Genomic DNA, 22,323 nt, shown 5'->3' with positions numbered 1-22,323 from the left:
GAGGCGGAAGCAAACGCCAGTGCACAAGTCGTGAAATGCAGAAGAAGAATCTGTATTATTATATATTTAAGCTCGCCTCGATTTTACGATTTGGCAAATTTTCAAATCGTCAGGTTTTAAAAAGGCGAATTGATCGAATTAATTCGATTTATTGCCCAGTCCTAATAGCACTACATGAAAAATTACCAAAGGTATTCTCATTCATCTTGCAGATACATGAACATCTTCACCAAATGCCGAAGCAAACAGCACTAAAGGTGCTGAGCTTCTTCTGTTTGGGCCAACTGGCTAAAAAAGTTTGCAACAAACATTTCTAAAAATATAAATATTCCTTAAAACAAAGAGGCTTTTTTCGTGTTTTTGTGAACTGTGGTAATATATGAAATTAAATAAAACACCCTGTAATTACTTTGCAGAGGCCGTCTGAGGTCAATTTAAAGCACTAAATTGGCTCTTTTCTACTAAAGTAATTATATTTAATCATTTCTGAATCTGACAAGGACACTTTAAGAGAGCTGTGAGGATTTATCACGCTTCTGCAGAAAAGTCTGAACGAAACACACATTGTCACATCTTTAATAGCAGTAATTATGTTTGGAAAGTCATTTCTTGAGGAGCTGCACTCACTGGTAACCGCCAGGTACGTGTTGGTCTGAACTTCTCCCGCCGAGTTCCGGGCGAAGCACTGGAACATGCCGGTGTCATCGGGCAGCAGGCCGTTGACCTGCAGGCTGCCTCCCACCAGCACCCTGTAGCGGGGCGTCTTCACCGGGTCGATGGGTAAGGCGTCCTTGTACCACACGATGTCTGGCTGGGGCACTCCTGCAGAGAGAATGGGTTTACAGTCAGTCAGTCGCACTTCTACAGCAGTTTTTAGAATGAAAACGATAAAATTTGGAACATTTCAACCATTTTCTTGCTAAAACCCACTCACCTCGTGCCTGACAGGGAATATCCACCACCTTCTCCATCTCAGCGGTGATGTGTTTCTCTGGTTCCTTTATGAACTGTGGCGGCTCTGATGGACAAAAGGAAACAGAAAGTCAAATAACCACTGGTTGAATACCATCTCTGAACACACAACACACCCAACTTTAAAGAAGAAGAAGATGAAGAAGAAGAAGACGAAGAAGATGAAGACAAAGAAGAAGAAGAAGACGATGAAGAAGAAGAAGAAAAAGAAGACGAAGAAGATGAAGACGAAGAAGAAGACAAAGAAGAAGAAGACGAAGAAGATGAAGACGAAGAAGATGAAGACGAAGAAGAAGACAAAGAAGATGAAGACGAAGAAGAAGAAGACGAAGAAGAAGAAGACGAAGAAGACGAAGAAGAAGTAGAAGAAGAAGATCACACCGGGGGCCACTAATGTCAGTTAAGAACAGGAAACTGAGGCTACAATTCACACACTCACCAAAACTGGACAATAGAAGATTAGAAAAGCATTGCCTGGTCTGAGGAGTCCTGATTTCAGCTGAATTTGTCATAAAGAACATGAAAGCATGGATCCATTCTGGTTCAGGTTGCTGGTGGTGTTGTGGTGTGGGGTATATTTTCTTGGCTCACTTTGGGCCCTTTAGTACCAACTGATCACGGTTTAAACACCACAGCCTGCCTGAGTGTTGTTGCTAACCATCTCCATCCCTTTATGACCGCAGATCATCTTCTAATGCTATTTCCAGCAGGATAATTCTCAGATTTTCATTTATTTTAGGTTTATTGCACTTCTAAGCAATTTTTATGGTACATAAGTCAATACATATCATTAAAACTTGGGACATAAGGGTTATTTTGATATAAAGCAAATAAAAACACTCCAAATGGCAGTACAGCATGTAAAAATATAAGAGTACATCCTGGCAGACTTGCACAATGGTGGATTTTAAAGGGTTAAGGCAGTTCTGGAAGCAAAAAGGTGTACCTAATAAAGTGACCAGTGAGTGCAAATGTTACTGAGGAAAGGTTCGGTTAGAAATACCAAAGCAAAAGTTCACCACCCCTTTGAATCACGTCTCAGCCTTGAAAACATCAAAGTGTTTCAGTGGGATGGAATGAAAGTGACTCGAGTAACGCTATCAAACAGCTTCTGGAGGCCAGCCGTTAGTTTTTTATGCCTTTTCAAATCAGTAACACTTTAACGCCTCACGACTTCACAGCTTTTTGTCATATTCATGCAGTGAGACCGGTAATGTTCACATCAGGTTTCATACTGTGGCTTTTGTTTGAAGTCACGAACCTGGAGCCTATTTTTTCCTGATTATGTCGCTAAATGTTTGGTTTCACATTTGCATCACCATGCTGATAAGAAAGCACATGCAGAAGTTGTGCATTCTGACTGACTGTGTTATTCTCACAACAGAAAAGGTCTACAATCACCTCAAACTACGGTGAACCTTCGGGCTAAATAGAAATGTTCAGAAAATGAGCTCCAAATTAACATCAAAACACATACGATGCAAAAATGAGATGTAACAGCTGCAAATATCAAAACATAAAGAAAACATGAGAATTATGAGCTTATTTTGATGCAGGAGCAGTAGAGCTAATGGGCTCATTCCAGCACATTTCCTTAATGTTTCTGCTCTCACTCATATGTGTTTTTCTCTTCAGGGACCACTGTGGCAAATAGGACTTAAAAGTATCGCAATACAGAGTCTGATTAAACCTGCACATAAAAATCTGCTTTTGTCCTCTAAGAATAAAAGAAGAAGTGCAAAATGGTGTGAAACCAAAGCGGCAACAACTTTAATAAGACGATATCATCACCTAAAACTGTAAAAAAGTGCACGGATAAGGCCTGATTACAAGAGCCCTGCTGCAAGTAGCAATAAAAGGTAAAAACCACCCAGAAGAGAGCACATTTTAGCCTGTGATTCTCACCGAGGACGTGCAGGTAAGCCCCAGCGCTGACCGACGGCACGCTGCTGCTGCGGAGGATGGCCTCGCACTCGTAGTATCCGGCGTCGCTCACCACCGGGCTGAGGATGGTCAGTCTGCGGTTGAAGTCGCTCAAACCGCCGCTCACCAACACGCCGTTCTTCCGCCACGAGATGCTCAGCTTGATGAGAGGCCTGCGAGCACCAAGGCAAGAGTGTCAAGTGTTAGGACGGGTTTCAAAAATGGTTACGCAACGCTTTGTTTATCCCACACACATCCGTCAATCTGTTTGTTCTGCCGGAGCGTCGGCTAGTCAGATTGTTTTTAGAAGAAAAATATCTGTGGATGAGCTGAGATGATGCCAAACGGACTGTTTCACCAATCAAAGGATGTCATTAGTGGAACAGTCTGCTTTGGTACAGCATATTCCAAAATATAAAAAAATAAATCGAAAAACATTGTGTTAGACCCAAAAAAAAAGCTTGTTAAGAATGGTATTTGTGTTGCATTTTTTTCCCTTGTTAGATCAGAATGGGAACAGAGAAATGTCGCTGGATCCTAAGTGAGTTAAAAAAAGGTCCTGAAAATTACAGAAACGAAAACCAATCTGCAGTTTTTGTGACAGTTTTAGTGTTTTTGTGACGTATGTCTTCACCCTGACACCACAGATAGATGTGTTTTGGACCAAGACTGCTCTGAGAGAGTACTGGAAGCTTTCTCTAAGTCCCCAGAACGTTCTCCTTAAATGTAGGAATACTAAAGATGTTCTAAAAACGTTTGGTGACAACACTGTTAGACTAGCCTAGCCGCGCTAGACAACCCACGGCAACGAATTTAATTCTCTGCCAGGGTCGACAACAAAAACGACAACAGTCGTTGAGCTCCATTAGCACCGACTCTGAATAATCTTTCTGTTAACATGTCTGTAATATACTTGAGCTTCACCCATTGACTGTATAAATAAGGCTTCTCCGAACTACCGCATCCTCTGATTTCCGGCGCTCTAGGAGCCTATTCGTTGTGTTGATTGGTTGTATACCTACCCAATTGCTGCAGAGTGATTTGAAAGACAACCTTTTAGCCCGCCTCCCTCCCTGTCGAGCGTGCCTAGACCCTTGTGCCTTCAGACCTGGGTCTAGTGTGGTTAGGCTACTGTTAGACAGCTTTGGCCTCACATTCTCAAAATGAAACGTTTCCCCTGAAAGTGTTCTTCCTTTGTTATCATGAGAATGTTTTACAGAAGAACGTTCTATTATGTGTTCCCTTTACGTCATTCCAGAAACATTGGAGCTAAATGTTCCACCTTTAAGTACTTCACATCACAGAAACAGATCAAAAAAATCATCTGAGGCCTCAATAAAATCTGGAAAACATTTTTTTGAATGTTGTTTGAGAATGTTCCTCCTTTGTTATCATAGAACATAATCAGCATTCTGGTAAACATCCTCCAAACATTCTCTGAATGTTACAGCTAAAAGGCTTCATTTACTTTAAAAGCCAGATATTTTTACTTCAAAAACATTCTGAGAAAGTTCTCCAAAAGTTATAGTAACATTTTTTAGTGGGAGGTTTTCTTTTAGTTCCCAGAATGTTCTCCTTAAAATCAGAATTACTAAAGATGTTCTAGAAATGTTTGGTGATAACACTGTAAGACGTTTTCAATGTCTTTAAAACTGAATGTTGCACTGAAATGAACTGAACGTTCTACAACACCATCCTCAGAACATCCACAGAACAGCTAAATGTTCCACCTTGGAGAAGACATCACATGACAGAAACATTTCATAAAAAAAACATTGAAGGCCTCTGAAAAATTTGGAAAACATTTTTTGAATGTTGTTTGAGAACATTCCAGCTTTGTCATGGAATATAATCTGCATTGAAGGACAACATTCCCCAACCTCAGAGGAACATTGTTGGGAATGCTAAATATCCATCCGTTGAACATCAGAATAAAGCTAGAAAAGCTTATAAGCAAATGTTAGCAAATGCTGTGGGAATGTTTCCTGCTGGCTGGGACACAGCAATGTTTAACCAACAGTTCTTTAACTGGAACTCTGGCAGATTTAGAACCCATAAAATCCTCTATTCTGGATTAAACTAAATGATTTGAGGGATTTTTCCCGTTCCAGGATTTGTACCTGGCGTTGGCGACGCACTCCATCGTGACCTCCGAGGTGCCGGTGACCACGCTGGTGTTCCTGGGAGGGATGATGATGGTGGGGGCGATGGGATCTGCTGGACCTCCGACATCTGGGCAGACAGATAAGACAGGTCACCACACACACACACACACACACACACACACACACATAGACTTGTTAAGCAGCGGTTGATGGATAGAAGCAGATATGGTTAATAAAGACGCAGCGGTGGGTCCAGATTTTGCGGGGTGCTCTCCGGATCATCCTATAAATTTCATTTCCACTCAGTGCACTCCGTGGGTGTTCATCGACGTGAAATATTGGAGCTGACCAGAGCACACACCGTATCCCAGATCTGACGGAGAGACGGGCAGAATAGGATGAGACGGTGTACTGGCTGTGTATAATGAGATATGTGGAGGAGAAGCAGAAACACTGATAGAAAAATACTGTCTGACCAACGTGGAGCTTCAGAGGTGAGTAGGCTGCTGCAGGTGTGTGTGTGGATGGGCACGCCAGTTTATTTCTGAGTGTGTGTTTGTTATGAGCATTAGACAGAGCCCATGGCAGTGTGTGTGTGTGTGTGTGTGTGTGTGCTGCTTGAGATGTGTCATGTCTCTGATAAACTCACACTGATCCGTCAATCCCATCATGCCCTGGGAGTGCGCTCGTGGCTGCACATGTCAGATGTAGCTCTAGGCGCTGTCATGACTCCATCTTACCAGTCCTGGGTCATAAGATGTTGTGTTCGGGCCGTAAACACACTCACACTCACCTTAAAGAAGGCCAGTGTTGGACTGACAGTCACCTGAAAATCTCTGCTGCATATTTACACCTGGAATTTCTCCAAGTCCTTAAAAGTAGCTGTACTACTACTAGTGCTGCAAGATGAGTTTATTTCCAAGTCTGTCCAACTCTGACCTCGTACCAGTGTGTACAGAGGTGGAGACAGGTGGTTAGCCTAGCTTAGCTTCAGGTCCAGAGGTGAAGAGAAACTGGCTCGCTTTGTGGAAAAAGAATATATCTGTCAAGGTACATTTTGTTAGTTTTTGCTTAAGTTCCCTCTCAAGGTGCTCAGGAACTTCTCCACCTGCATCAGTGAGAGTGTTTTGGCTGGGAGCATCAGCACCTGGATGGGCAGCAGCACCCAGCAGGACTTCTCTGCCCTGAGGAGGGTGGTCTGCTGGGCTGAGAACTGTCAGAACCACCCTCCCCAACCTGCAGGACATTTACTACAAACGCTGCAGGTTAAAGGCCACCCACCCCAGCCACAGACTCTCTCTCTGCTGCCACCAGGGCGGCGTTACCGCTGCCTGAAGGCAAACACAGAGAGGATGAGGAGGAGCTTCTTCCTACAGGATGTCCTCTTGCTGAACCTGAACCAGTAGATCAATAGACAATCAACCTGCAAATAATATACACACACATATATATATATATGTATATTATTTGCAGTATTTTATATATATATATATATATTTACTCATTTATATCTATCTATCTATCTATCTATCTATCTATCTATCTATCTATCTACATATTCCTTGTGTGTTTTTATTCTTCTTATTGTTCTGGTTTGGAACGGGTGCACAATTCATTTCACTGTGCATGATACTCCATGTAATTGTGATAAAGAAAGGTCTTGAGTGTATTATGTAGTGTTGTACCCATGGAAGTACTGCCTCCACAAGACCTCTGAAAGAGTCCTGCTGAGATGTTACCATCAGGTCCGTTAAGTTCTGGAAGTTGTCAGGTAGAGCTTTTATATTTTTCCAGCACATCCTAGAGAAACAGATGGGATGGCAGAATTTGGAAGCCAAGTCAACACCTTCAGCTGTTTGTCATGTTCCTCACACTGAACAGTTTTTGCAGAGCAATATCCTGCTCCAAGAAGCCACTACCATCAGGGAATGCTGCTGCCATGAAGGGATATACGTGGTCTGCAGCAGAGATTAGTGCATCTCAAGGTAGCATCCACGTGAATGCCAAGACCCAAGGTTTCCCTGAACAGCACCACATACAGCATCGCACTGCCTGCTTCCCACCGCTCAGCACCAATGAGGCTTTCAGCAGTCTGAGACCAGTGTTCCTTTGTGGTATAAATCAGTCAGCCTTAGGCATCTTTGACCGCCTGTCACCAGATCATCGGTTGTCTTTTCTTGGACCACTTTTAATGGGACCTCAAACTCCATGAAACCTACCGTTCTGGAGATGCTCTGACCCAGTCTTCAAACCATCACAATCTAGTCCTCGTCTCAGTCTTACATCCTCATGCTGGTGCATTTTTCCTGTTTCCAACACATCAGTTTCTAGAGCTGACTGTTCACTTACTGCCTTAAATATCACTTGCCAGTTGTTAATGAGATAATCATAGTTATCTGCTTCACCTGTCGGTGGTTGAAGAATTGTGGCTGATTGGTGTCAATGATGCTAAACAACCATTTGGAAGTTATGTGTTGGAGATATTTACTTGCAAACAATGGTTTTTGAGTCCTCTAGTACTGATATGTTGTGTGTTCGGATACAACTATAGATTCTAGTTTGTTTCATCAATGCGAGAAGAAAACGTCAGTCAATGTGCATCGGCCTTGGTTGCAAGAGGAACACATTTCTGTGGAGACACAATGCATAATAACTAGGCCCTTTTACAGCTGCTGGTTGGGTTATGGGTAAATTAGGGTGAGTGTAACCGTAAGTTTAACCCTCAGCTTTTCATACTAGACAGATTCAGGGCCAGGCGACCTTTTTGTCCTCGTCTCCAGCCTTTTCTCTAACTAAAACTGAGAGTCCTCTCTCCAGCTCTGCATCTACACACATACACCAGCTCCATGTTGACCTTCATTCTCAGCAAGGAAGCAGACATGCACTTTTTTGAAAACCATGAACCAGACTTTCAAAAGAACAACAAAAAAAGCACTTAGCGGCAAGAACCAATCAGAACACTCAGATTCGCAGCCTTGCGCCAGTTTTCATGAACTTTTAAAACTCGGTTCCGAGTATATAAAACCGCAATATGAGCGACACACTCGTCTCCTCGGAGCACCCCCTTGTCCTTCGCGCTCGCCAAGTCTTAGGCAAGCGCTGTCGGAGCCAGGGAGGCTCATGGGAAATGCAGTGTCAGAGGCGTCGCTGCAGGAACAGCTGCTGCAGCAGATACTGACAGATACACATACGGTGAAATGCAAACACCCACTCAAACGCACACGCACAAATCTCCCGCCAGCCCGCATGTCGGTGAGCGTTTGTGTGCGCGTGGCGTGTTCGTATAAATGGATGACGTGCTTTCTGCAGACCTGCCGAGTCCAGACCTCCTGCTATGTTCTCTGTATAGCCTGAACCTGTGTGTGTGTGTGTGTGTGTGTGTGTGTGTGTGTGTGTGTGTGTGTGTGTGTGTGTGTGTGTGTGTTCTGGCACTCGTATAATCAACACCGCCACTGTTCTCAATATGTGCCACGGGCTATTTCTGCTCCCTTGTGTTGTCAACTATAATATCTTACCCTCACCCTCCTCATTCACTTCCATAATGAACTCCAGTCTAGCATGTCATAAGATGCTGTCTGTTAGGTTTCCTCTTATATTTCACTCTGCTGAGCTGAAGCCGGCTGAATTGGATTGATTTGTGTATCTTGTGTTTTTGTTGTTTTTTTTGTGGAAGTTAAGGATGTTGGTGAATATTAAGAACTACTTGGCAGTAGAACAGTCTGTCTGCGCCCTTGTAGCTTACTGTGTGTGTGTGTGTGTGTGTGTGTGTGTGTGTGTGTGTGTGTGTGTGTGTGTGTGTGTGTCGGCAGTAATGTGTGAATATCGCTACAGACACGCTTCAGTAAAACAGAATGAAATCTGATCGTCTTCTGGGACGTGACACAGAGGTGGCAGACGTATCCGGATACTTCAGTTAAGTAAAAATATCCCCAAAAACTATAGAATATTCCTCCGTTATGAGTAAAAATCCTGCCTTTCAAATTTCACTAAGAAATACAGTGATAATACATGAAAAATGTAAATGTAGAGTATAAAATATAGGTACTCAATATGGACTACAAGCCATTTTGGAGTGTTATATTATCATACACTTTATATTTTAATTTTTGCCACAGAGGAGATAAATATCTGAGTTTTTATTCCATACCTCTTTGTAATTCAACTCCACTGCATTTACTGTACACCTACAGTCCCTGCTTGTTTTAAAAATTAAGATTTTACCATCAAAGCATGTGGTGAGCTTTCAAAACTCGATGCAAGGACTATAAAATACGTACAAAATCACAGCACAAGACCCACATTTCTGCACTGATTACTTTTACTTTTTACTGCTTTGATAATTTTTCTTACATTTACTTAAATAAGTCAACTTCAACAGAGACTTTTGACTGAATATTTTTCACTGTGGCACGAATAAAAACTGCTCGGTATCCATAACTTCTACTGAAAACAAATTAATACCAAATAATGTGCGTCTGTTATGTTTTATAGGTCTGATCTCTAGCTGGTGGGTGATATTTTCCTCTGAAATGTCGTGAAATGAAGTGGAAGCACACAAATAGAAACACTCAAATTAAGCACGAGCACGTTAAAACAGTACTTAATTATATTAGAATCTTAGATCTAAATGTGTTCCACAGTTGATGTTGGCCAATCTCTCTTTTTACGCTGACGACTCGTCTGTCGCTGCATGTGAGAATAAACCCTTTGAATCTTTTGAATCATGCATCTGGACCTGTCAGCTGGTGTAATCAGTAGATTCCACTATCTGCGCCTATTTATATATATGGATACTCACTCTCCACTGACAGAGTGATGGGCTGGCTGGTCTTGTTCTCTCCATTCTTGTCATTTACCGCCTGCACGTAGTAGCGTCCGGCATCTGGAGCCACCGTAGACAAGATAACCAACGTGTTGTCCAGAGTGATGGCGCTGAGGAAGTAACAAACAAGGATGAAGCAGGTTAGATGCAACACATCTGTAAAAAATATATATACACACACAGAGTTAAAACCACCTGTCTAACATCGTGTACACGCCCCAAAAACACCTCTGACCCTTTCAGGCTTTCACTCCTGCAGGCCTTTGAAGGAATTCTGTGGTATCAAACACCAGGATGTCAGCAGCAGATCCTTTAAATCCTGGAATTTGTGAGGTTGGGCCTGTATGGATCAAAGCAGGAACCTGTAATTTGGCGGGATAAATGATCCCACTGCCATAAGGAACACCGTCGCCATGATGGGGTCTTTAACACTGTTTAGGTACGTCTCCACTAAAATACTAGCCTAGCCGCGCTAGACCCATGCTCTGAAGGCACAAGTGTCTAGGGCCACTCGACAGGGAGGGAGGCGGGCTAAAAGGTTGTCTTTCAAATCACTCTGCAGCAATTGGGTAGGTATACAACCAATCAGCGCAACGAATAGGCTGACGGAGTTCCTAGAGCGCCGGCGGATTGTGGCTAAGTCCCATTAGCTTCCCAACCAGCGGAGCCAACTGGTATATTAAGGATTTGCCATATCCCGTCGGCATAAGTCCAAATACGTCTTTCTTCTCAATGAAACACTTCAGTGCCGTCCTTTGTTTATCTTTCAAGTTGAATTTTAGCTTCAAATCTTTAAGGGCTGTGGCCAAAGCCGAGTCTAAAGATAACTGTTCATTGTGCGCCGGTTGTTTCTGTCAGAATCGTCGCGCCTCTGTCGTCACTTAGTTACGCCCGCCTTCTGACTCTACACTTCATGGTGATTGGTCCGGCCAGTTTTAGGAGCATCCAGCCTCCAGCCTTATGGAGGGTAACTAGACCCACCCTGGCAGAGAATTAAATTCGTTGCCGTGGGTTGTCTAGCGCGGCTAGGCTACTAGAATACCAGGAGCTCAGGTTAACCTGCACAACACTGTTTTTTTGTCTGTGTAGGTTCTCATTCACCCAGATCATGGTTAATTCAAGGAACGTTCAAGAAAGTTCCTTGAAGACGTTTCATCTCTCATCCAAGAAGCCTCTTCAGTCGTCTTCAAGGAACTTTCTTAAAGTCCAGTGGATTGATTTAAACTACTTTGGATAACTGTTTTTTTTTCTAAATGCTGCACACATCCACATGATGCAAAAGAAAAGGAGACTCTTCCGTTGTTCCCTAGTTCAGTTCTGACACTCATGCGTACATTATAGGACAGAGATCAGCGTGGCCACTCTGCACCACGTTCTGACACTTTTCCATCATAGCCGACATTAAGCTTTTCAACAAGTTGTGCTTCAGTAACTCTCCTTTAACATCCGAGGATCCTTGAGCGCTCCCGACCCTGCAGTCGGTTCACCGGTTGTCCTTTCTTGGACTGTTTTCGATAGCTACCGACCACCGCATACGGCCAGATGCTCTGACCCTGTCATCTATCCACATCAACTTCAACAACCGGCTGTTCACTTTGCTCCCTTCCACTTGACAGTTTTAAACTCCAGACGCTCAGAGAAAAGCTTCTTGAAACCTTAAAGAAAAAGGGTTGATTTTTTTTATTTGGCTCCTAATTAGAGCTGTTTGTCTGAAGTTTGGTTCTGTGTCTCCACTTGATCCCATGGATAAGAAGGGCATTAAACATTTTAACATTTTAATTACACTGTTCAAGCAGCATTAGGCATATCGATTTACAATGTGTAAACAATGTGTAAGTGCTGACTGAGCGAGGCAGAAATATCGACAGCCTCTCTTGTACATACTTCTTCCTATGGTTAGTTCTCAAATATGATAGCCTTGCATAATAACGCAGAGCTTTTAATTGGCTGTTTGCACCCCCTCTGCTTCCCGCAAGCCTGCATTCTGGCAGCGAATCGCTTCTGGCTAGAGACAATAAAACCTTTCCCTATCGGCTGCTGAAATGATGCCTGAATAAATAAACCCTGATCCATTTTTCAGCAGGTGTCCTATAGGCGCTAATACCTGGTATCTTGTTGTCTTTATCAAATCCTCCCCTGGACTCTCAATCGTCAATGTAGCGACCAGCATGGAGGAAATCCTCTGCCCCGCCTGCCACCCGGTGCTACAACCCCCCGACTGCGTTTACAATCAATATTTTCTTATTATCTGAGCCTGTTCAACAATCTGGAGGGAGATAGCATGTTCCAACTGGGTGCCTTCCACCACATATACCCTTCCTGTGGTCTTATCCATCCATGTGCCGTTCTCTCTCCTCCACTTCCACTCACTTCCATTTGAGATGCTGAATGGGATTGTTTGCACAAGTGACATTTGGCCTTGACAGTCATGCAGTTACAAACCAGGAAGCACACACATACAGCAAGAATCGGAGAACAAATCCAGGTATTTCTAAGTTAAAGACGCATATTTCTGACATTTGTTTTTTTACACCCGAGAGTATAAATCTCTGCGGAACCGTCAGAAAGCTTTGGCTTTTAGAGAATTACTCCTGTTGAAGAAACAAATCAATATCATTCAGATGGCTGTGGCTTTCACCTGCCCTCTGTACTCCACCACATTCAGCTCCATTTCTTCTTTTTTGACGCTTTCTTCAAACTTTCTAAAGCTATTAGCTACGCTAAATCTGGAACAATAGTCGTCTTGGTAATCAATAACGAACCAAAAAAAGTCTGATCCCAGAGAGTAATGGCTTCCTTTGCAGAAATACAGTAATTCTTGCCGTCTGTTGTGCACAAGTGCAAGAGCCGTGAACCCCGTGGTGTAAATTCCAGCCGTGTTCCTGTTTCACAGTTGATGATCTCCTCTTTTTCCTCTCCTCCTCCAATCTAACACACTCCACTTCTCCATCCACTTGTTCCTCCGTCCTGACCTTCATCTCATCAGCGGGGATCCAAATACCCGCTGTGCCTGATCAAGGGAGCGACAGAGCTGATGAGAAACCGAGGAAAAGCGGAAAAAATACAGGTAGATGCAAATAGTTTGCAAGCACATGCAGAAAGAAAAACATACAGCTGTGCACACACATACAGAAAAAAACCTGTCATTGAAGCTGCAGAGATGCACATGGGAAAAGCATCTGGTGTGCAGACGTGATGTGCTGTGCATGTGCTATAGAGTCACATGTGCTGCTCGCATTTACAGTACGATGACTTATGAGATCCCTCTCCAGACTGATTGATTTTCAAATATCTCAGAGCGGCCCCCGTGCAGTCGCCACGCTCATTTGGGATTCCTGGTGCATACTGAGACTGAAAACACTCTTCCTAAAGGGACAAGCAGGCCTCAGTGGCTGCAGCTTATGATCTGCGGTAAATATTTAATGCTAGCTCGCTGGAGCGGTGACATCCTGGACACAGCTATGAATTATGGATCTCTTCAGGGATGTGGGAAAAACGGAAGTGTCCAAAATGCCGAATGAATCTCGGGTGACTTCCCAGGACCTTTCCCGAACAGGGACCCAATCCAGGGGTTTAAGCTTCTTTATGTGCCGCTTAGGAAAGTCTCCAGAATGAATATACAGGTGAGTGGTGCTAACTGGAGCTTTACGTTGACCTGAAGGAGACAGACATCCTCTCTGTAAAACGCTCTCTATCAGATAATCTCACAAACTCTTCTGCTTTATTTTTTATACATCTCTATTCCCCCCAGAGAGCATTCAGTCTTTAACCCTGGGAACCCGCAGCACTTTCTGGGTATTTTTTCAGCTGCTGTCACTGTAGGTTCACTTTTCCCTGGAATCTATAAAGTCCTGCACCTCCACGGAAACAACACAAACACAGCTGGAAGTCCAGAGAACCCACAGCTGTCTCCTGTGCAGTTATGCTGCTGTGGATCAAGAAAAAAGACACCGAAGTTAAAAAACACCTACATTTTCCCAAGTGTTTTCTATGTGCTCTGTGTTGGTACAGTCTGCAGTCCAGCTGATTTTTATTTTTATTTTACGGAATCGAAATACAGCAGATTTTTTAATGACACATATAGAATGAAGCTACTGATAAAATAATAATAACACCATTTTAAGATCAGATTTGGCTCATTATACATGAGTAGTTCAAGGACTGTCAGGAAAGATGAAATTCTTTTGGTTTTACAGTTGAAAAAATGGTATCATTCCGGTGATTTCTTCAAAAAGATCTCTCTAATCTGCTGGTGGGTTCTGAGGTTCAGATGGTTACCACGACTGAAAAACAGCGACTCTGCATACAATAGAAAATTTACTACTTATGTTTTAATTATTTTTTAAGTGTTCAGCTGAATTCTGCCTGGACTTTTGTCACATGATTGTGGTTTTTCAGTTGCAATGAGAAGCACTAAATGTTCTCTTTTTTTTTTTTTTTTTTTTTTTACAGAATCTGATCAGAGCAAACGGTTTGTGATTTGATTTAAAGCTTAGATTTCATTTTTCCAACAGAATACTCTGTTACAGATGGGTAGTTCAAGGACCATCAGGAATATTGGAATTATTTTGGTTTTGAAGGTTTCTTACCCCTGAAAAGCAAATGCCTTAATTTTGGCAGATTGTCAAATGCTGCATATAGAATGAAATGACTGATGTTAATAAGATGGTTTCAAGCTTCGGTTTGGTTCATTTGTGTGACAGAACGGCACGTCACCGAAGGAGTAGGTCTAGAAACATCAGGAAGGTTGAATATTCTCTCTGTTTTTACATCCCTGGCTCAGATAAATGGTGTTAATTTGTCATTTTTTAAAGATAGCAAGCCTTTTTTTGGTTTCAGAGGGCTAATGCTTGCTGGGCGGCTGTGGATCAGGTGCTGGATCCGGCTGTCCACTAATCACAGGGCTGGCAGGTCACTCCCGGTCCCCTCCTGTCCACATGCCAAAGCCCCCATGGGGAAACTAAACCCAGAGTTTGTCTGCCAGGGTGTTGCACGGCAGATCTGCCTCCACTGGTGGCTGTTTGTGTGTTAAAGGCTGAATGAGAAACACATTTGAACCCTCATATAAACACAACCTCTGTAATATTTGCCATTAAACACTCCCGTTGTCCTCATTTATGGACACCAAAAATATAGTTTCCTTGTCTGAAAAAAATCAAAAAAATTCAGCAAAAAAATTCCCCAAATTTCTGAAAATATGTAAAACCTCCAGGAAGAAAATAACAATTCCTGAAAAGATTTGCTTAAAGGTTCCATTTTAAAAACACTGGCAAGAAAATTCTTCTAAATATTTTCAAAAAAATGAGTAAAAATCTTTCAAAAAATCCTAAAAATATCTAAAATGATTACATATATATATCAGGTGAATTTCTGATATCTTCTTTAAGAACATTCACAAAAAAATCAAACAAAATCCAACAAATTTCGCTGGATTTTTTTTGTGAATGTTCTTAAAGAAACATTTTAAACATTTCTTTTTTCCACCAAAAAATGTTCAAAGATTTCCCAAAAATGCGGACATCAGAAGTTTCACTGTGAAAATAGGGATTTTTTTCCCCACATTTTCAAATTTTAAAACGGGTCAATTTTGACCCACAGGATGACAGGAGGGTTAACAACCATTTACAAGCACCCGCAAAACTGTGTTTCAACGAATATTATCCACAGTAAATCCAGATTTCTTCACTTTGTGGGAGCAGGAGGCGGTTTCTCCCCCTGCTAGCTGATTTTAATGTGCCTCCCCGCTGAGCTTCCTCCCCCCTCAGCCTGTAATCAGAGCTGGTGCAGTGGGGGTCACACAAAACTTTGTTACACAGCTTGTTCAGCAGATCTAAGTGCTCCCAGTGCCGGCTGGGCCTCAGGGATCAAAGACCACATGATGCTGGAAGAAATTAAAAGTAAAGGCAATTATCCGCAATGGCTTCACATGTATGCCAGGGGAGCAGGAGGAGGAGATCAGGACTTGGTTCAAAAGAGGAATTGTTCTTTTCTTCCACCAGCTCCGTGGAGTTATTTCTTGTGTTAGCATGTTGCTTATTTCTTTTTTATCTCTTGCTCTCCGTCTGAACGTGTTTTCAGTCCTCCTTATTCAGCTCCCCATCTCTCAGCGGTCCTCCGAGCAGCTGTCTGAGGCTGGCTGCTAACGAAGGCTCACCACGTATCCGGCACGGTGCGGGGATTTATCAGGCCACAGAGCTGAGAAATTTGGACAAATCAGATATGTGTGAACATGCCTCTATCTCTGTCTAGTATTTATGTTTATTCCCTATGTTTTCGGAAAGCTTCCTCTCTTTTATTCCAACCCAATTTCCCGTCTCCATTATTATTCTCCAGAAAGAGCTGCGGTCCACCGGAGAGCCTGGCAGGCAGGACAGCTGCTCACAAACATCTTGGCCAACTGTGCAGCTTTTATGCAACTCTAGTTTCGCTCCCAGCGAAGAGGCTGTATTAGTCTCACATGCAATTACTTTCTCGTGGATCAATTTATTTATGTTAAGCATCGAGGGTGGTTTTTCAGCGAGCTGCCAGCCTCATAATGATCCCGTAGCACTTTCATCAATACTGATGACGGGGATTTATGTTTGACTGAAACAGAGAGATAGAAGTTTAAATGTTTGATCTGCCACGAGCTGCTTCCCTTTCTCTAATTTACATCATTACAAATATATCACATTACAGCAAAATTGAATAAACAATGATCCGGGGACGCTCTGCTTAATTAGGAGCACATCAAACTGAGGTTCTGTATTGTAAGATGCAGGCGTAAGAGCAGTTGAACTCTGTCAGTCTGGGTGCATATCTTACTGTGCTAATCCAGTGCTGACACGGTGTGACAGAGCTGGCTTGGATGTAAACACACACACACACACACACACACACACACACACACACACACACACACACACACACACACACACACACACACACACACACACACACACACACACACACACACACACACACACACACTGAGCTGTGTTCTGGCATCTGTCGTGGTCGTCGCTGTCCGCCGGGCCGTGAGGGGCCTAACCTCGCTCCACAGCCCCAGACCTCCATTACATGCAGACAAATGGCCCCGGTTGGCTGACGGAGAGGGAGGAGGTCGGCGGGGATCAAGCAGCCCGCGAGGCCGCCGAAGGTACGAGTCAAACCGCAGGCGGTCGACGGATGAAGGCTGAGAGGAAGCCAAAGCAGCGGGCCTCGTGCTGCCCGATGGACCTGTGGTGAGGAAGTCGCAGCTCCTGGGGATCCAGAGAAGATGAGGGAGAGTTGCTCATGAAAACAGCCACTTGTTTTCTCACCGAGGGCACGAACTGGAGATCTGTGACTCGCCGTTCACGCTCAGGAAAACCCGATGCCCCAAAATATCCACTGACATCCAAGTAAACCCGCTTATCATCGGCTCTGATTTCCACAGAAACTCGAGTGTTTTCTTAACTCTGAACCCGCCGTCGCCATCTTCCTACCCCTGAGCTGAAAAAGACGCGTCGATTCATGGAAAACTCAACCATTTGCTTTAAAGATTTGCTGCTTTGTCGAGCAGCAGATTGACTATTCATTTTTTTGGACTACTACTCAGACAAATCGATGCATTTTATCGACAAAACAGCCAATTAATTAACTCAGAAATTGACAGTTCAATCAATCATGAAAATCGCTGCGTATCCTGTCTTTTTTTTCCCTGCTGCTTCTTCCTGCAGTGTCACACACAAACTGGATGGACTAAAAATAAACAGAGAAAGCCACTGAGAGGCTTGATGAGGGATTCGTTGCCTGAGGACTTTGACAAATCCGTGGATTTTACCAGCTTGGAACTATATCCAAAATGGACGGGGCTATTAGGCATATGGAGAATACAGAGAGAGAAAAACTGTCAGATCGCACAGCAGAAGAAATCACAAATGAGCTGGCTTAAATGAAGGAGAAGAGGTTTTAAAATTGAGTAGATTAGCGGAAAACATCATCCCTGTTCTTTCATACTGTACAAATAACAAAGCAACATCTATACCTCAGTGTACTGATGAGACACGGTTTTATATTCAGCGAAATACGCCCAACGATCAATCAAGGAAAAATATATCTTTGCCAAAATAAATAACAGACACACATTTTGGATCATACTAAGTTTCTACATACATTTAGTGCTGAAATTGGAAATGAACCAATGCGGACTTTCAAGGTTGATGCAAGCAATAATTTCTGTAAATTTACTGAAACTGATACAATACTCAATAATATTCATCTTGCAAATGCAAAGAAAACAATAAATACATGCATTTCTTTTGATTTAGGTGAATGTTATTCCCTTTTCACTGAGCACTGCACTTGTGCAAACACTCAAAGTACAGAAAAAAGACGGAGAAGTGTGCCTCGTCTGCAGCCACGCTCCACAGTATCAGCTCCAATCAGTGGAAAAATTACAGAAAGTTAGCAATAAAATATATATTTAAACCCTAAATGAAACATTTAAGGAACCAACTTAAACTGAACAACCAAAATCCAAGATTAAAAGAGTTGTTGTATTCATTAAATATAAAAAAAATTACACGAGGTTAAACTTTCTGACAGTCCTTGAACTACTCATCTGTGAAGTGCCTCTCAATTGGAACTACGTTTTTCTGTCAAAATCATTTTATTCTATGTGTGTATATATATATATATATATATATATATATATATATATATATATACATATATATATGAAATTCTTTCCTCTATCAGAATCTGTAAAAAGAAAAAAAAAAGAAAAGAAAAAGTGACCCTTTGGGCAACAGTTCAGCCACGAGTGACTCAACTGTGACCAACAGTCACACGACAAAAATTCAAGGAGTTTTCGGTTGAACTGCAGGCTGTTTCTACAGTGCAGACATGAGAAGGTATGGAAATGTAAATAATAAAATATTTATGTCTGTAGAGGCACAATCTGTTCAAATATCAGTCAAACCCATGGGCACTGGGAGAAATGTTTGACAGACTGACTCAATATTTTTCAATTTTTTTAAAATGAATAATCAAATTTGATTCATTTTTATGTCTTTTGTTCACATTTTTGTTTGGATTTATTGCATTAAAGTTGTGTTATCCTGCACAGAGACATGTTTGAGTTTTAGTTGTGCCATTTCTATAGAGGTTTAGTACTTTATATTAAAGTGAAAAATGACCTCATAGGAAGTAAAAATGTGACATGAGTAAAACTAAAAAAAAAAAAAACACAACCTGGGGTTCAGGAGGTCACATTATTAATATTTGACTGATTATTAATAGTCGAACAAAAGAATAATCAACACTTTTGAAAACCAAATTCAGGTGATCTCTCACCTTTTAAATCTGATGATTTTGTCTTTTCGTCCTGTTTTGAATTCGTTTGGACTTTTAGACAAAACAAACTATTTTAATACCTCGCCTTGGGCTCCAGGAAATAATAAAAACCAAAGGATTACTCAAGAAAGTAATCAGAAAAATAACCGGTTACAAAAAAAAACATTATTAATTTTGGAATCCGTGGCTCAGTGATGTTCCTTTCATGTTCTTATTCCTGCTTCTCCTTGACATGTCATCCCGTTTGACCTGCAGATCGTCGGGTTCATGACGAATGCTGAGCGCTTGTTGGGAATCGCAGAGGAAGGGTCCGGCTATTCACTGACTAATGAGGAATCCATAGCGGACTGACAGGACCGAGCATCACAAGCAGAGGCCATTAATTGATCAGCGGCTGAAGCAGATTACTGAAGCCAACCGCAGCGTGTGTGTGTGTGTGTGTGTGTGTGTGTGTGTGTGTGTGTGTGTGTGTGTGTGTGTGTGTGTGTGTGTGTGTGTGTGTGGTGTGTGTGTGTGTGGTGTCAGGGATGTCCTCCAGGTCAGGCTCCTCCATGTTCCGTCTGAACAGACACCTCTACAAGGCTGCTTCATTGTAATGCAGATAAATCCATGCCAAAGTGTCGATATAAAGTTTCAGGGAGGAAAAACAACAGGTCGTGGACGGTAAGTTGTTGTCGGAGGTGAAACAGTGAGAGAACGGACTCCACTGCTACAGCCAGTAACAGATTCACCTTCGAGCACCACGATTCCTGGCAAACGCGCTCTGATTATACACCACATTAAGTCTCCAGAATAAGCCAACAAATCACAGCCGCTACAAATGCATTCCCGCTCAACGAGGGAAGAATAATGACAGTTAGCACTAATAAGTTCCCTTTCTGCTCGCGTGCTGCTTCACAGCACAAAGAGGCCTCAGGATGGAGTGATTCATGGGCGAGCATCGGGCCACGCCAGCGTCTGGATTCCAGTCCAACCGGGACACATTTTGGAAACCTGGAGAGCAAACAAGGAGGGCGCAGAGAAGACCATCAGAGAGAAAACACAAGAAGAAGTGAATCTGCAAGTTTTGTGGGTGGAAGCTGCACAGGAGTCTGTGCCGACGCCGGGACCAGCAGCTGCACATGCCACATGGCAGAGAGAGAGCAGTCACAGCGCCACTGAGACGCTGCTCTGCCAGGGGGAAACTGGCAGCAGGGAGGCCAGAAATGCAGTATTCATTAAGCTGCTTTGGGTTTCCTTTATGCATCCAGGGCCTGGGTGGTGTTCTGTGTTCAGACTACACCAGCATCCTGATGTTCAGCCGGTGCTCTGGCCTCCTCTTCCAGTACGAAATACTCAACAAATTGCAATTTCGGTGGCACAAAATAGACACTTTAGGGATTTTTAATACTGAAAACCATCATTAAACTCAAAATCACCAACGGCAAATCCAGTCCTTCAATAATTGTTGAGATATTTCATTGGCTGACCAACTAAAGGACCGTTCTAATCAGGTTTTTTGAGTTATATTTGCAACTGTAAATATTATATTCCTGTTTCAGAAACTCAGTTGTGACATTTTCCAGTACAGACGATTTAGCTGGGGAACACTGAAACAGACAAAACAGGATAAAACAGAGTATAAACAAGGTAATTCCCTGCCATTAGGTGGGCGTTACAAAAAAATGACTGGATTTCCAACCAAAATACGTGACAAATTACAATGCTGGTAGCATAAAATGGAAATTTAATGGATATTTCATGCTGAAAATCCATTAAGATCATCATTAAATTCAAAATCCCCAATGTTAAACTCAGTCCTTACAATATTTGTTGAGATATTTCAGTCTGAAGTGAAGAAATGCATTGGCTGACCAACTAACAAACCATTCCAATTAGGTTTTTAAAGTTTTCTGGGTATGTTTTGCTAAGGTAAATATCCTATTCTGGTTTCAGAAATGCAGTGATGACATTAATACAAATGAAAAAGCTGGATGGAGTACACTGATACAGACAAAACAGGACAAAATGGGATGAAAACGAGGCATTTCCGGGCCCATATTAGGTGGCTGTCACAAAAAATGACTGGATTTCCAACCAAAATAATTGACAAATTACAATTTGGTGGTTCGATATGAAAACTTAAGGGGTATTTCATTTTGGAAATCCAACAAAGCCATCATTAAATTCAAAATCACCAATTATTGTTGAGATATTTCATTGGCTGACCAACTAAAAGACCGTTCTAATCAGGTTTTTCAAGTATTCTGGCTTTGCAAAGGTAAATATATTCTGGTTTGAGAGGTGCAGTTAGGACATTAATACACACGATAAAGCTAGCTGGAGTACACTGAACCAGACAAAGCAGGTATAATGGGATGTAAACGAGGTGTTTCCCTGGCATGAGGTGGGCGTTTTACTGTTTGAAGAACTTCTCCAAAGTGAGGCCATTTTTCTCTCTGAGCAGAGCAGAGAAGCTGGTGTGAGCTTTAAGAACCAACAGGCCAGACTGCTGTAATATTCTCCTTTCTGCTCTGTGGAATGAAACAATAAATCATCAACAGTTCATTCATAATTCTGCTGAATAAGACCAAGAGGCGAGCACACGTTACACCCGTCTGAAAGTCTGTACGCTGGTTACCTGTTAGATTTAGTATTGATTTTTAGATTATGGTAACTTTATAAGGCACTGCCTTCAGTTTATGAACCAGAGATGCTCCTCAGATCCTCTATTTATTCTCTTTAAGCTGCTCCACGAATCAGAGAAATAAAAAAAAAAAAAAACCCACGATGCTACTTTCTGCCATTTTGGTCTGAGATGCTGGAATTAGAACTGAAATTATTCACATTTTTAATCTATCTCTTTATTAAGTCTCACTCTTATATAGTGTTGTACAATTTATACTTTTTTAATCATCATTACAATTTACTTCATCCAATTTTATTTTAATAAAGCATCCAGTTTTGATGCACTTAATACATTTGGTGTAATATTTAATAATTTTATGTTTATTGACAATTTAATTGATTGTGCCTTTTATTTATTCTTAATTATATAAAGTACGCTTCACATATTTTGCATGAATCCATTGCGTCAGTGTGGATTAGCCTGTTTTGTCTTTAAAGTGCTCCATAACTAAAGTTTAATTGACTGAGTGATGTGTGCAGACTTAATGCTAAAATACATCCCACCTCACAAGCAAA

General features: G+C 42.1%; 2 protein-coding genes across 10 annotated transcripts in view; one reads left to right on the top strand and one right to left on the bottom strand.

The window, feature by feature from the left end:
* Positions 1–22,323, top strand: part of rpl38 (ribosomal protein L38) — a 1,167,099-nt gene that overhangs the window by 601,809 nt on the left and 542,967 nt on the right. Inside the window, exon 1 of one of the 6 annotated variants that reach the window (XM_051939339.1) lies at positions 13,162–13,171. The exons of the other annotated variants lie outside the window; for them this stretch is intronic. The gene's annotated coding sequence lies outside the window, so the exon portion shown is untranslated. Of the gene's footprint in view, positions 1–13,161; positions 13,172–22,323 lie in introns of those variants that run through there. 6 annotated transcript variants of the gene reach the window in all.
* The window catches only part of sdk2b (sidekick cell adhesion molecule 2b), a 349,966-nt gene that overhangs the window by 67,572 nt on the left and 260,071 nt on the right, over positions 1–22,323 (bottom strand). For all 4 annotated transcript variants that reach the window (XM_051939309.1, XM_051939311.1, XM_051939310.1 and 1 more), the window contains exons 5-9: positions 9,799–9,932; positions 5,016–5,127; positions 2,878–3,068; positions 935–1,018; positions 628–822 (exon numbers count right to left, since the gene is read on the bottom strand). In XM_051939309.1, the coding sequence (XP_051795269.1) occupies positions 628–822; positions 935–1,018; positions 2,878–3,068; positions 5,016–5,127; positions 9,799–9,932 (716 nt within the window). The remainder of the gene's footprint in view (positions 1–627; positions 823–934; positions 1,019–2,877; positions 3,069–5,015; positions 5,128–9,798; positions 9,933–22,323) is intronic.

Source organism: Acanthochromis polyacanthus, chromosome 19 (genome assembly GCF_021347895.1).
Source record: "Acanthochromis polyacanthus isolate Apoly-LR-REF ecotype Palm Island chromosome 19, KAUST_Apoly_ChrSc, whole genome shotgun sequence".
NCBI classification, from domain to species: Eukaryota; Metazoa; Chordata; class Actinopteri; family Pomacentridae; genus Acanthochromis; species Acanthochromis polyacanthus.
The sequence above is the reverse complement of the archived record's forward strand: the minus strand, read 5'-3'. Positions and strand labels throughout refer to the sequence as shown.